The 15,611-nt window shown below is 50.4% G+C and overlaps 1 protein-coding gene across 2 annotated transcripts in view; it reads left to right on the forward strand.

Annotated features, from left to right (window-relative positions):
- Positions 1–2,732: 2,732 nt before the first annotated feature.
- The window catches only part of CLSTN3 (calsyntenin 3), a 70,953-nt gene continuing 58,074 nt past the window's right edge, over positions 2,733–15,611 (forward strand). The window contains exons 1-2 of one of the 2 annotated variants that reach the window (XM_077258172.1): positions 2,733–3,094; positions 3,527–3,688. In XM_077258172.1, the coding sequence (XP_077114287.1) occupies positions 3,616–3,688 (73 nt within the window). In that variant the 5' untranslated portion in view covers positions 2,733–3,094; positions 3,527–3,615. Of the gene's footprint in view, positions 3,095–3,410; positions 3,434–3,526; positions 3,689–15,611 lie in introns of those variants that run through there. The other variant, XM_077258173.1, reaches the window with a different exon arrangement.

A 15,611-nucleotide genomic window follows, 5' to 3' on the forward strand; every position in this document is an offset into this window, starting at 1 on the left:
GTGAGTGCCGGCCCTAACAGCAGAGCGGTGACGTCACCGCTGTGCTGTACTTTCACTTTACGGCCGGCGCTCACTCAGTCAGTGGCAGTGCAGGCCGGCGCTCACTCAGTCAGTGGCAGTGCAGGAAGCGGACGCCGGGGGACGCGAAGGTGAGTATGTAGTGTTTGTTTTTTTTACATTTTACACTGGTAACCAGGGTAAACATCGGGTTACTAAGCGCGGCCCTGCGCTTAGCAACCCGATGTTTACCCTGGTTACCAGAGTAAAACATCGCTGGCATTGTTGCTTTTGGTGTCAAGCACGACGATACACGCCGGTCTGATGACCAAATAAAGTTCTGAACTTTCAGCAACGACCAGCGATATCACAGCAGGATCCTGATCGCTGCTGCCTGTCACACTCAACGATATCGCTAGCCAGGATGCTGCAACGTCACGGATCGCTAGCGATATCGTTTAGTGTGAAGGTACCTTAAGCTCGGTTCTGCACCCATATCTCTGTAGGAAGCTCGGTTCTGCTCCAATATCTCCAGAGTAAACTCTGTTCTGTTCCTGTATCTACATACCAGCCTGTTTTTAAAGCCTGTTATCTCTACTTCTTCAATGCAATGGCCAGATGTAAGCAGGGAAAAGGAGGGACACCGCGACTCGAGGGCCACTACCTTGTGATTGCCCCCCAGGCTGAAAAGTGCCAGCCAGCCCCTGTCGCCCTTATACCAGTACGGAGCCCAATAAGTAATATACAGCCCTGTGAAATAAGAATTTGATACAATAGAAAAACAGAACTTAATATTTAGTACAGAAACCTTTGTTTGCAATTACAGAGGTCAGACGTTTCCTGTAGTTCTTGACTAACTTTGCAGACACTGCAGCAGGGATTTTGGCCCCCTCCTCCATACAGATCTTCTCCAGATCTTCCAGGTTTCTGTGGTCCCAGCTCTCTTCAGGTCATTGACCAGGTCCTCCCGTGTAGCTCTGGGCTGTTTCCAGTACTTTCTCAGAATCATCCTTACCTCAGGAGGCAAGATCGTGCATGGAGCCCCAGATCAAGGAAGATTGACCGTCATCGTGTGCTTCTTCTATTTTCTAATAATTGTGCCAACAATTGTTACCTTCTCACCAAGCTGCTTGCCTATTGTCCTGTAGTCCATCCCAGCCATGTGCAGGTCTACAATTGTGTCCCTGGTGTCCTTAGACAGCTCTTTGGTCTTGGCCATGGTGGAGAGGGTGGAGTGTGATTGAGTGTGAGGACAGGTGTCTTTTATACAGGCAACGAGTTCAAACAAGTGCAATTAATACAGGTAATGAGCGCAGAGTAGGAGGCTTCTTAAATAAAAACTAACAGGTCTGTGAGAGCAGAATTCTTGCTGGTTTGTAGGTGATCAAATGCTTATTTCATGCACTAAAATTCTATTTAATTATGTAAAAATCGTACAATGTGATTTTCTGTTTTTTTTTATTTTTTCTTATTTTTAGATTCTGTCTGTCACAGGTGAAGTGTACCAATGATAAAAATTACAGACCTCTCCATTCTTTGTAGGTTGGAAAACCTGCAAAAATCGTCAGTGTATGAAATGCTTATTTTCCCCACTGTACATGGCAAAGTGCGGCTCTTATAATTCTGCACTGTATAGTGCTTACCATTATGTATTGTATGGCGCCTATAATTATGTACTGTGTGGTATGGTTATTTGTAAGAGGAGGCACAAACACAAGGTGCCATAGCAGGTACCATCCAACATAAGGTTAGCACCGCACACGATGACACTCCTTGCACCGAGGTGATGGTCAAAGTTCAGAACTTCAGAACATAGATTTGCAAAATGCTGCGTGTGGCTCCGACATTTGGATCACACGCACCCATACAAGTCAATGGTGCACGTAAAACATCGGGCTGCACTCGGGTGTCATCCGAGTGCAGTCCGATGTCCGCTCTCAGAGACAATGGAGAAGATGGAGAAATTAATGTTCTTCATCTTCCCCACACCTGTGCTGCAATTCTCTCCTGTGATAGAATCAGATCATGATAAGGTGACACTTGGCTCAAACTTCAACAAAGTAAAAAATGGAGTCTGATGGAAGGTGTGCTATTAAATATTGTGGATGGTAATAGAAAAGTATATTTGATGAGTTTGCTAAGGTAGAGAATCATTCTACTACCTAAATATGCACATTTCTTTTGGATCTGACAAGTGCTGAATTATGACGTATTCTGGAATATCAGACAGTCACAAAAATATTGAAAAATAAAATAAAAAATGTTCTGATTTTCCTGTAGATGTGACCTCTTGTGTTCACTGGATTGTTCGGATTATTGTATGCCAGAGCTTCTCTGTATATATACTGTAAATATAGGAAGGATGAATGGAAATCTTTCAGAAATTTTCTATAGAGAAGCTTTTAATTTTCTGCCACTAATTGCCGCCTCTTCATTGTCCTTCACCTGTTGTGGCCACGGATGCCTCCTACCCTCCCAGTATGTATATTACATGCGTACAGCAATATTGATCTTTATGCCTGACTGCATATTATTCTATATATTTACTGGAACGCCATTTTATTTTTAGCTGGGAAATTTTGTAATTGTGCCCCCGTTGTTATCTCACGTCTTGGCTGCAGGGACCTTGGGGAGACACTAATGTGGGAAGACAGAATGTAATATGATGGGTGGGGGAAAGGGAGGGGAGACAATCGGAGAGGACATGAAGGTAGTGGAAGGGAAGGGAGGAGGGTGAGGACCACCGAGGCCCTCCTCTCCCCTCCACCACCTGCAGCAGCTTTTCCATTGGTTCTGCGGAGCTGCCAGTCTATGGCTGATGTCATCCTGCAGTGCTGCTAGACTCTGCTCCATCCTAAGGACATTACACAGACCCTCCCCCGGAGCCAAGTATCCCCCCTAAAGCTCCACATCTCCCTCCCCAACGCAGAGTATCTTCCCCAAAGCAGAGCATTTCTCCCACCCCCTGGGGTACACCTCTCAGCAGATCACCGGAGCCGCCAACCTGACAGAAATTTTTAATTTTGAATTTTTTGCAATTTTTCTCCTGTGCCATAATCCGTCAAGAATCGCCCCCACCCAAGGCAGAGCATTACAGGTGAGCAGCTGCAGAGCATCACATACGCAGAGCATCCCGCACATCATCAGATCAGCAAATCCATAGGAACAGCATCTTCATCCGTGCATAATCCCGCCGCACAGGGAGCAGATGGGCAGGTTGCAGATCCTAGAAAATGGGGGGCACGATGCAACCAGTGACATTGAGATTACTGAGTGACAGAGAGACTGCAGATGATTTAGACCTTGTGTGACAGTGGAACAGCACAGAACTGTGGAGGGGGGTAACTGCAAAAATGGAATATCATGTATAACCCTTGTGCAGCCTGAATTACTGCTGGTAGTAAAGAGACAGCCGTCTGACCGAGAGATCGCCCAGGTTTGAGAGACGAGACTGTCTGCGATGTCACAGGAAGAAATCATTCGTCTAGATTGATTTTTGGGGTATTTTCTTGCCATTCTTCCCCTACAGAAACATCATATGAGATCCGCAGACAGCGCTGATTAATACAGCCAGATAGCCCCCCGTAAGTGCATCAAGACCACTGGCGACAGCTGAGAATGATCGGGAGAGTCGTCTGCCTGTCGGGTCTTGTGGTCGCAGCCGTTCTGCATGCTGTTACCTGCAATAAAGGTCAGTATAGAAATGGGTGGTGGTACCTGTATATATATATATATATATATATATATATATATATATTGCTATACAGGATTCAATGTTACAGAACTTCCCCCTAAAATTCCCCAAAAGCCCTGTCTGTGAGTCGTCGTCTTCTCACAGGTTGTTAGGAATTGGGCAGTCTTTTCGGTATCTGTTTCTGGGAAAGTTAGGTGATAGCCAATATGGCCTCCACTATGGCTTCTACCCCCAAAGGGAAGTTTTCACTGAAACTATTTATGGTTCCTACTATTGGCAAATATGCCAGTCTGGAGTCTGGGAAAGCTCGATGACAATCCCTGATATGGAAACTGTATGGGTTATCAGTCACCCAGCTTTACCAGAGGTGAATATACGTCAGTAGATATAATTTTTAACAACATGATGGCTGCATTAAATATGAATATTTGATAGAGAGCAGCCTTGAAATTGCAGTATCAGGTGCAGACTGAACATGCTAGGAGTTGTAGTTTCCCAACCACTGAAGAAACACTAGGCCTCATTTGTTGAAACTCTTTGTTGCCCATAGCAACCTATCAGAGCTCAGCTTTCATTTTTTAAACTGCTCTCATAAAATAAAAGCTGAGCTGTGATTGGTTGCTATTGACAACTGAGAGTTTTGATGAATGAGGCCCAGTGGCTCTTCGGTTATTGGGAAACTACAACTACAAAGACAGTTTTTCTCTTTAGGTAATTTTCACAAGCCGGAGATATATGACAACTGTCTAAAAAGAATAACTGTACTTGCTGCCCATAGCAACCAGTCACAAGGCAGCTTACATTTTTCAAGAGCAGAGTATGACCGGAAAGCTGCTCTGTGATTGGTTGCTATGGGCAGCAAGCCCAGTTTTGCTTTCAGGTTGATTTTACATTGCTCTTTTCTGCACGTTGATTCGTCCCATCAGGGCATAGATCTGATTCGGACTTATACGCTGACAGGGCAATAGACTATAATGGTGTCGGCAGAGCAATGTGCGCTCTGATGTGCATCGTTTTCAGGCGCATACACTTACTGGAGGCGGACACCCAGATGCAGTCTAGCAGAGCAATCTGGTCCCATTGCTCCCAGTGCTTAACATCTGGCTCCAATTGCAACAATGTAAACCATCAGACCTCATCATTCCTGCTGTGTAACATCCAGCACCATTACCCCCCGCATCGCCCAGAGGCCGGTATATAACATCCAGCACCATTACCCCCGCCCCCATCGCCCCGGGGCCAGTGTATAACATCCAGCATCATTACCCCCCATCTTCCCGGGGCCGGTGTATAACATCCAGCACCATTACCCCCCAGCGCCCCAGGGCCGGTGTATAACATCCAGCACCATTACCCCCCATCGCCCCAGGGCCGGTGTATAACATCCAGCACCATTACCCCTCATCGCCCCAGGCCGGTGTATAACATCCAGCACCATTACCCCCCCATCGCCCCGGGGCCGGTGTATAACATCCAGCACCATAACCCCCCATCGCCCCGGGGCCGGTGTATAACATCCAGCATCATTGCCCCCCATCTCCCCGGGGCCGGTGTATAACATCCAGCACAATTACCCCCCATCGCCCTGGGGCCAGTGTATAACATCCAGCACCATTACCCCCCCATTGCCCAGAGGCCGGTATATAACATCCAGCACCATTACCCCCCCCCCCCCCCCCCCATCGCCCCGGGGCCAGTGTATAACATCCAGCATCATTACCCCCCCATCTTCCCGGGGCCGGTGTATAACATCCAGCACCATTACCCCCCATCGCCCCGGGGCCGGTGTATAAAATCCAGCACCATTACCCCTCATCGCCCCAGGCCGGTGTATAACATCCAGCACCATTACCCTCCATCGCCCTGGGGCCGGTGTATAACATCCAGCACCATTACCCCCCAGCGCCCCAGGGCCGGTGTATAACATCCAGCACCATTACCCCCCATCGCCCCGGGGCCGGTGTATAACATCCAGCACCATTACCCCCCAATCGCCCCGGGGCCAGTGTATAACCTCCAGCACCATTACCCCCCCCCCCGGGCCGGTGTATAACATCCAGCATAATTACCCCCCATCGCCCCGGGCCGGTGTATAACATCCAGCACCATTACCCCCCCATCGCTTCGGGGCCAGTGTATAACATCCAGCACCATTACCCCCCATTGCCCCAGGGCCGGTGTATAACATCCAGCACCATTACCCCCCCATCGCCCCGGGGCCAGTGTATAACCTCCAGCACCATTACCCCCCCCCCCCGGGCCGGTGTATAACATCCAGCACCATTACCCCCCAATCGCCCCGGGGCCAGTGTATAACCTCCAGCACCATTACCCCCCCCCGGGCCGGTGTATAACATCCAGCATCATTACCCCCCATCGCCCCGGGACGGTGTATAACATCCAGCACCATTACCCCCCCATCGCTTCGGGGCCAGTGTATAACATCCAGCACCATTACCCCCCATTGCCCCAGGGCCGGTGTATAACATCCAGCACCATTACCCCCCCATCGCTTCGGGGCCAGTGTATAACATCCAGCACCATTACCCCCCATTGCCCCAGGGCCGGTGTATAACATCCAGCACCATTACCCCCCCATCGCCCCGGGGCCAGTGTATAACCTCCAGCACCATTACCCCCCCCCCCCCCCCCCCGGGCCGGTGTATAACATCCAGCACCATTACCCCCCAATCGCCCCGGGGCCAGTGTATAACCTCCAGCACCATTACCCCCCCCCCCCCCCCCCGGGCCGGTGTATAACATCCAGCATCATTACCCCCCATCGCCCCGGGACGGTGTATAACATCCAGCACCATTACCCCCCATCGCTTCGGGGCCAGTGTATAACATCCAGCACCATTACCCCCCATCACCCCAGGGCCGGTGTATAACATCCAGCACCATTACCCTCCATCGCCCCGGGGCCGGTGTATAACATCCAGCACCATTACCCCCCATCGCCCCAGGGCCGGTGTATAACATCCAGCACCATTACCCCCCCATCGCCCCGGGGACGGTGTATAACATCCAGCACCATTACCCCCCGGGCCGGTGTATAACATCCAGCACCATTACCCCCCATCACCCCGGGGCCGGTGTATAACATCCAGCACCATTACCCCCCATCACCCTGGGGCCGGTGTATAACATCCAGCACCATTACCCTCCATCGCCCTGGGGCCGGTGTATAACATCCAGCACCATTACCCCCCAGCGCCCCAGGGCCGGTGTATAACATCCAGCACCATTACCCCTCATCGCTCCGGGGCCGGTGTATAACATCCAGCACCATTACCCCCCAATCGCCCCGGGGCCAGTGTATAACCTCCAGCACCATTACCCCCCCCCCCCCCACTCCCCGGGCCGGTGTATAACATCCAGCCCCCTGCCCTGCCGTGCCGTCTGTCTTTAATAAGATTTGGCAGAATGGCTCATGGTGCAGAGCTCACAGATACCAGCGCGGTCCTGTAATCGGAACAAACCAGTGTAATAAATCCATCCATGACATTTCTTCCCCCATCACTTGTAAGTCAATTTATTGAGAAGTGGAAGAAACCGCAGCAACTCTTATTACCGAGTGGGGTCACCGAGTGCTGAGGAGCAGAGGGCAGAAAAATCACCACCGCTCTGCTGACCCCATAACTGCAGAGTCCAGACCTCCTCTGGTATTAACATCAGCACAAATGCAGCGCCCCCACTGTCGCAGGGCCGAGGGGTACCCGGTAGCGGGCCTCTGAGTCTCTGTTCTGGGGTTGTCACGGTGGCTAGACCCGGTCCGTGACCCTGCTGAGGGGCGCCCAAATAATAGGTGTGCGTGATGGTGATGATGTTGTGGTGGTGCGGTGCAGGTTGCGGTAAATAACGATGACACCAGGTTGCAGTCTCTTTACCTCTTTACTGAAGGCTTCAGGGTCCTCAGTCCGGAATACGGTTAACCAGGCTGCGCAAGTCCGGCCGGTCCGATGGCACCTCCAGAGTTCCCTTTGCAGGTGGGAATCTGTGCCTACCTGCTAGCGCTTGTGTGTTGTAGTCCTTCCCTGCTGAGCACCACGGGATAGTCCTCACAACTGTTGTGTCTGTTTCTCGTGTTCCCTCACAACTCGATTCTGATGTTCTTCCACGTCCCCCAGATCCTATGGTTAGGACGCACCCGTATGACGGGGAGGCTCGGAGCTCTTCCGGGACTCTAGCGTCGCCCCACTCCTGTTGTTACCCCCCTGTGTCTTCCTAGGTCAATTGGGTGAGACAGCCCGCCTATAACTGACTGTCCTGCCGTAGGTTTGAAGTTTGGCTTGGAGCTCTATACTTCCTCAGCGTTCCAGCCACCGGTTATGCGCCTCAGTAGGATGTTGCCTCGTCTTACAGCACGACTCCTACTGGTATTCTCCTTGTTGCGTTGATCTCGTTTCTCACTCAGCACAATATACCTCGCTTCTTATCCTTTCTTGGGGTACCGCCGCTATATCGTGCAGGCGCGGTCCCGTAACGTTCTCTCTGGTTGCTAGGCCTCTGTCAGGATCCCACCCCTGACAGGGACCCCTCTGAATCTTCCCCTACAACACCCTCTGCCACAAGGTGTTGCCTGGTTCCAACCCAGTCAGCTTTCTCTTCTAACTTCCTGCCTAACCCCCCGTTTTACCAGATTGTGAGGAGTGGCCTAATGAATAGAACCCTTAGCTCCCCCTGGAGGCCAGACTGTGAAATGTATTGGTGTCTGTGATACCTGGTCAGATGAACTCCTTCAGTGCCATCAGACATACCATAGCCCCCCTTAGCGGCGGAGCCACAGTACTGCAACGACCAGGACTCTGGGGCGCTGCACTCCCCCCCGGTTAAATTCAGTACTCCTGGACTGGGAAGAAAACAACAATACATGTTAGCAAAAAGACATACAATTTTGAAAATGCAAGTACAAGTAAACTTTTTAACAGAGCTTCCCTTTATGGGAGGTGAGGACACTTGAACGTTACAAACATGGTTAAATATTTTAAATAACATACTATAAATACTTTTCTTACCCAACCGGGTATTCTACTAAGTGCAAAATCTTTGAACAATAATTTAACTCTGCCTTTAAGGACGTACTCGCTGAATCCACTAAAGACCTTCTTATAACACATTATAAGGCTATTCAACGTTTATGCATTCTCCTTCTTCAAATCTGCAGGACCGCCTGTCCTAACTGCTCCAGACCTACTGCCTCTCCTTTCTGTTACAGGACCGCCCCTTTCCACCCGGGCCTACTGTCTTTCTACTACTATACACAGTATAGAACATATCATCCATCTTTCGGTTCAGGATTACTGAGCCATCTCTGTATGGCTCCTGGGAGGACTCACTAACTAACCCCGTACGGGTTCACTTTCTGTCCTCGTTCTTTTATCAACATTATTAAACTTCTTTTACAATTAACTGGCTTTCTACATATAACTTTTACATATCAGCATTATTACTTCTTCTTTCAAAGCATCATCATTCCTTAAGTGCTATCGATGAACATCCCCTTTAAGAGGGGACCAAGTCTCTGAGGTAATGCAACTTCTCAAGCTGCAAGTCCGTATGCAGCAAGGACTCCGGTACTGCTTCCAGGAACAGTTTCTTCGCAAAGAGTCCTTTCTTTTATAAAACCAGTAGAGAGCACCTTTAAGAAGGTGCAAACTATTTACAACATCAGTTTTTGAATCATTCACCGTCCATGACTCGGCAGTCTCTTGACAACTGAGGCAACAAGTAGAAAACAAACAAAAGGCAACAGGGATCCCGGGTCAACAAAGGGATCCCTTTAAGAGTTAACCCTGGACGGGTTTTAGCAGCAAAACAGCAGAAAACAATGAACTATTTACAATCAATAAAGCATTTTTGCTTACTCAGTTTTCTTGTAGTGTAGGGGGTGGTCTCCGATCCGCGGCTGATGCGGTATCAGTACCGGTGGTTGATCTCTCAGGTGCCGTCAGATCACCCGGTGTCTGGATCTGAAGGCTAACCCTGTTTGCAAGTTCGGTAGCCGCCACAAGGCGGACGGTGGTGAGAGTAACAAGATCTGTCAAGCCCGGATCAGTTATGGTCGGGGCAACAGGTGACGCCCCTTCAGGCTCGCAGCGTTGGACATTCCGGGCGCACCACCCTTGCGCACTCCGGTGGCGGGTGTAGGTCACCTGATCCCCCCTTTGCAATGGGTCACCATATTGGTTACAGCAGGGAGTCTTCACGTTGTAACTAGTAACGAAGACGTCAGTCGGTAGTCCCGGTTCCTGTATGGAGCCCCAACCCCTCTTCGGGTGGAAGGCCAGCACAGTTCCCCGCTTCACCACGTCTTTCCGGCCGTGCGCAGACTTTCTGCATTGCGTTTTTGGCGTGTCAGGTTGTTCCGTCTCGTCTCGGTGTCTCCAATGCAGGATTAAACATTGTTTATACTGTTCCCAAGTGAGCACAGCAAGGGTGAGGCCGTCCTCCCGGGCTCCATCTGGCCCGGTCCAGGGGGTGTCCCACCGGAGGACCACCCCGTCTGAGCCCACGTCTATGGGTTCTCCCATCTTGGTCGGTAGTGGAGGTACCAGCTTCCCCATCGCGTCGGGGGTGAGGATCACCCGCTCCACCGAGAGGAAACAGTTATTGCTGGGGTGAGGAGCGATCACGGGAGCGGGATCGGTCAGGAGAGCTGGATCGGTCGGGGGAGCAGAATCGGCCGGGGGAGTAGGGGCGCCGTCCATACCTGCGCCTGATGTGATTCCACCGATGTCGATCTGTTCCGTTGACGAGGACACTGGAATCGGCAGCAACCCGGACCGCGGCTCCTCCTCGGCGGCCTCCCGATGTGGCTCCGCTCTCCATGGCTCCGTGGTCGGGATAGGTAGACTCGGCTCCTCCGCCGGCGGCTCCAGGTAGCCCGGATCCCTCACCGGCGGTGGACGCAGATCCGCCTCTGGTGGGTGAGGGCAAGCCGGGATCACTTCGCCGTCGCTCGGGCACTTGCTGCTCATCGTCGCTGTCTGGCATTCGGCGGCAACGCATGCACCTGGCTCCGCCATTTCTCCGAGGTCGAGCTTCTTCTTCGCCTCGTTCCCGCCGTTGCAAATCAGGGGGCGGTTCTCCTCTGCTGCTGGGCAAGTCGTCATCTCGCAGCAGGAGTCGGAGGGGGCGGTCGCTACTTCTGGCGCCGCTTTGGTAGTCTCCTCCCATGGCACACTCTTCTTCTTCCTCTGCGCTCCCTGTGGCGCTGCAATGACGGCGGCTTTTGGCGAGAACTTTTGGCGGCAAGTGGCACAGCACAGTCTTTGCAATAAGTCACAGTCCAAGTATAATAAATCACAATTCCAAGGCACACATGACAGGATTCTTCAGGCTTAAGTAGATCCTGTTCGTGACGCCAAGTTTGCAGCGCCCCCACTGTCGCAGGGCCGAGGGGTACCCGGTACCGGGCCTCTGAGTCTCTGTTCTGGGGTTGTTACGGTGGCTAGACCCGGTCCGTGACCCTGCTGAGGGGCGCCCAAATAATAGGTGTGCGTGATGGTGATGATGTTGTGGTGGTGCGGTGCAGGTTGCGGTAAATAACGAGGACACCAGGTTGCAGTCTCTTTACCTCTTTACTGAAGGCTTCAGGGTCCTCAGTCCGGAATACGATTAACCAGGCTCCGGCCGGTCCGATGGCACCTCCAGAGTTCCCTTTGCAGGTGGGAATCTGTGCCTACCTGCTAGCGCTTGTGTGTTGTAGTCCTTCCCTGCTGAGCACCACGGGACAGTCCTCACAACTGTTGTGTCTGTTTCTCGTGTTCCCTCACAACTTGATTCTGATGTTCTTCCACATCCCCCAGATCTTATGGTTAGGACGCACCCGTATGACGGGGAGGCTCGGAGCTCTTCCGGGACTCTAGCGTCGCCCCACTCCTGTTGTTACCCCCCTGTGTCTTCCTAGGTCAATTGGGTGAGACAGCCCGCCTATAACTGACTGTCCTGCTGTAGGTTTGAAGTTAGGCCTGGAGCTCTATACTTCCTCGGCGTTCCGGCCACCGGTTATGCGCCTCAATAGGATGTTGCCTCGTCTTACAGCACGACTCCTACTGGTATTCTCCTTGTTGCGTTGATCTCGTTTCTCACTCAGCACAATATACCTCGCTTCTTGTCCTTTCTTGGGGTACCGCCGTTATATCGTGCAGGCGCGGTCCCGTAACGTTCTCTCTGGTTGCTAGGCCTCTGTCAGGATCCCACCCCTGACAGGGACCCCTCTGAATCTTCCCCTACAACACCCTCTGCCACAGGATGTTGCCTGGTTCCAAACCAGTCAGCTTCTGTCTACCTCTCTAACCCCCAGTTTTACCAGATTGGGGGGAGTGGCCTAATACATAGAACCCTTAGCTCCCCCTGGAGGCCAGACTGTGAAATGTATTGGTGTCTGTGATACCTGGTCAGATGAACTCCTTCAGTGCCATCAGACGTACCATAGCCCCCCTTAGCGGCGGAGCCACAGTACTGCAACGACCAGGACTCTGGGGCGCTGCACAAACACTTCATGGCCGAGCAGCTGCGTGCAGCCGTAGATCACCAAGCACAATGCCGAGCATCGGATGGAGTGGTGTAAAGCCGCCATCACTGGACTCTGGAGGAGACGTGTTCTGTGCAGTGATCACATTTCTCTGTCTGCGTCTGATGGAGGAGTCTGGGTTTGGTTATTCCTGGAGGATGTTACCCCCTGACTGCATTGTGCCCCCTGTACAGATGGTGGAGGGGGATAATGCTATGGGCTGTTATCAGGGGGCGGCCTCGGCCCTTAGTTCCAGTGAAGAGAAAAGTTAATACTTCAGCACAAGACATTGTGGACAATTGTAGCTTCAGCTTTGTGGGAACAGTTTGGGGATGATCCTTTTGTGTTCCCCATGACGGTGCCCAGTGCACAGGGTCCATACAGACATGGAGGGTAGAACATGAGGGGCTGCACAGAGCCCGGACCCCATCCAGTGACTAGAACAGAGGTTGTGAGCCCGGCCTGTCCCCAACAACAGGGTCTGACCTCACAAATGCTCTACTAGATGAAGGGGCGAAATTCCCACAGATGCCTCCAAAATATTATAGAAATCTTTCCCAGAAGAGCGGGATCCGTTATATCTGCAGAGGGGCGACTCTATATTAATGTCTATGGATGTAGATGGAGGTCAGAGAAGCCCCTTGTCCAGTGATTCTTAACCTACAATTCACCATTTCCAAAACGCCATCTCCCAGCATGTCTGAAAGCCGCAGAGCCGCTCAGCTGGTGAGCGAAACCATCTGCAAACATCGCCCTATATCTCAGCATCCTTGGCCCTGTGATTGTGGCTGGCTATGCTGAGTGGCCCGGTATTGCGTGGAGCTTCGATGCCATTTGTATGGAGCCAGTATGTGCAGGCCGGCATGGCTGCAGCACCCTGCCCTGGACGTTGCTAGGCAATGCCCTGCGTTTCGCTGAACAGAGCTGATGGGAATGCGCTGGGTGTGAAGGTCGGGGAGCGCTTGCCGAGGATCATTACTTATGGTAGAAAAAAAAAATCAATCCCCTTTCCTACCCGGCGTGATCCCAATATAGCAATGGCTGAGGATGCTGACGGGTGTAAAGTGACAGATGCTCGTCGCACGTTCTATTTGTGCTCAGAAGCAAAAGGAGTTAATGATTTATGAAAACAGCTCGACAGACAAAACGCGCATGTGATCATATGCATAATGTATGGGGTAAACAGAAGCAGAGATCACTGTCATACATACCAAAAAATAGCTCCCGAGGCAACCACATCTCCAAAATATGATAATATAAAATCATCTCCTGGATCTGCAGCTGTAGCAAAACTACAACTCCCAGCATGCCCCAATAGCACGCAATGCAAAATCAGTACTAGGCCAGCCGTTTCGGTCTCGTTATGTGGCAAGGTGGCGCCAGCTCCTGGGTGCAAGTGCTGTCTGTGCACCCTTATGGCCACGACCCTGCTGGGATGCTGAGATGAGTGAGGGAGCAAGCCATAAGATATAATGGCTAGTGAGTGGTCCCAAACTCCCCTCCAAGTGGGGCCCATTGAGGCTGGAGAATAATGGAAACCCAGGAGAGGACACAGACGGAAGGAGGCCCCTGTGCAAGAACAATATATGGAGCCATCTAATACATTGCAAGTGTAAGTGGGGCCCCTGACCTCTTGGGCCCCTGTTGGGCTTCCAAGGTTGCACCATTGGTATGTCTGCCCCAGCCCAGACCATTCAAAGCTCCCGCCAAATACACAGCTCATTTTGGTCCCAATTCCCACCCCTTTCTCATATGTACAGTACTGCCCTGGCTGCATTCTGGGGGGAACTTTTGTGAATCATTTGCACTGTGCCCCAAAGTTGAAGATGTAGTCTTTTTTTCTGAATTTCTGCTAGAGCTTTGAATTTTGTTTCACTGTAAGGGTTTAATATGATGAAAACTGTTCCCAACCCATGGATCTTCTTCTACAATCAAGCATGTGAATATATAACATATAGATGGTGAATGCTTGCTAATCTCATGGTGGCTTTACACCACTCCAGCAGACGCTTGGCATTGTGCAGACCTCTTAGGCTGGTGTGGTTTCTCCATAAAGCTCCTGATATACTGTACATGTCCAATCTGAATGTTGGCTATGAACTCAGTTGTAAGTGTTCCTATAGAATGATTTCATTAGCTTTTTAATGTTTTGACCTCCCAGTATAAACTCTTACTGGTAGATATATGCTATGTATGTATTGTATTCTCTTTATTTTATGCCCCCCCCCCCCCCTTCCTTCTTTGCAGGGAATCCGTCAGCATGTTTTTACATATGGGAATAGTGGTATGACTGTGTGGGCACTGAACCTCAAATAAATATTGTTCCTTTTTTTGTGGAGATCTGATGTGCGAATCATGAGAAATCTAGTGTAGAAGCCACATGCAAATCAGGCAGGAAGTGCACTGGGGTGTGTCCATGCTCTTGGACCACCTTTTCCAAGTGACATGACACACCCCCTCTGCACTCCCAGCCTGATTTGCATATGGCTTCTACGCTAGATTTCTTAAGACTGGCACATCGGATCTCTATAAAAAAAATGTCATTTTTATTGTGGCACTAGTGCCTGCACAGCCGTACCACTACCTCCATGTGAAAACATGCTGACAGGTTCCCTTTCATTTTACATACTTGACGTTCTGTCTTTCTTTTTCATCTTTTCCTGCCTTCTGTCCATAGTTTCCTTCTTTTTCCCTCTCTTCGTTCATGATCCACTTGTCTCTTCATCTCCTCACCATTCATCTTCCTCAATCTTTATTGTAAGTTCCTTATATTTATGGTCTTGCTCTTCCACTCCATACTCCTCGTCTTTTATTTCTTCCTCGGTTCTTTCTTCATTTGCTTCCTACATCTTGGTATTCTTATTAGTCTCTTTCCTTCCCCACGTATACGTTATCATTCTCACCCTGATTTTTATGGTTCATGTCACCTTTCCTAATCTTACTGGTCGAAATCTTCATGATCTTGATCCACTCCCCTCTTTATACCGTCAATGTCCATCTTCTGTCATCTTTATCTCCTTGCTTCCTCTACAATCTCTTTCCCTTTAATCCTCTCGCCTTCTCATTACACCATGTTTTGTATTTTCTGCCCTTGTGTGCACCTCCTAATGAATTAAAGAGTTGGCATAGTTGACCAGTATTAGCGTGAAAATTAACGTAAATAGTTGACGTAAAGAATTCTGGTGAACGCTGCTTGATGAATCGAGCCCTAAGTTCTTCAACTCCTACATCTACAGTATTATTCTTCTATTCTTGATCTCCTCCCAACATCGCCCTTATGATCTTGATCTTCACTTTACATTATCTTTATATTCTTCATCTCCTCCTTATATCATCAAGTTCTTGATCTCTTGTGATATCATCTGTATCATCCTATGTTCTTGATCCCTCTCCATACACCCA

This window comes from Ranitomeya variabilis, chromosome 4 (assembly GCF_051348905.1).
Source record: "Ranitomeya variabilis isolate aRanVar5 chromosome 4, aRanVar5.hap1, whole genome shotgun sequence".
Taxonomy (NCBI): domain Eukaryota; kingdom Metazoa; phylum Chordata; class Amphibia; order Anura; family Dendrobatidae; genus Ranitomeya; species Ranitomeya variabilis.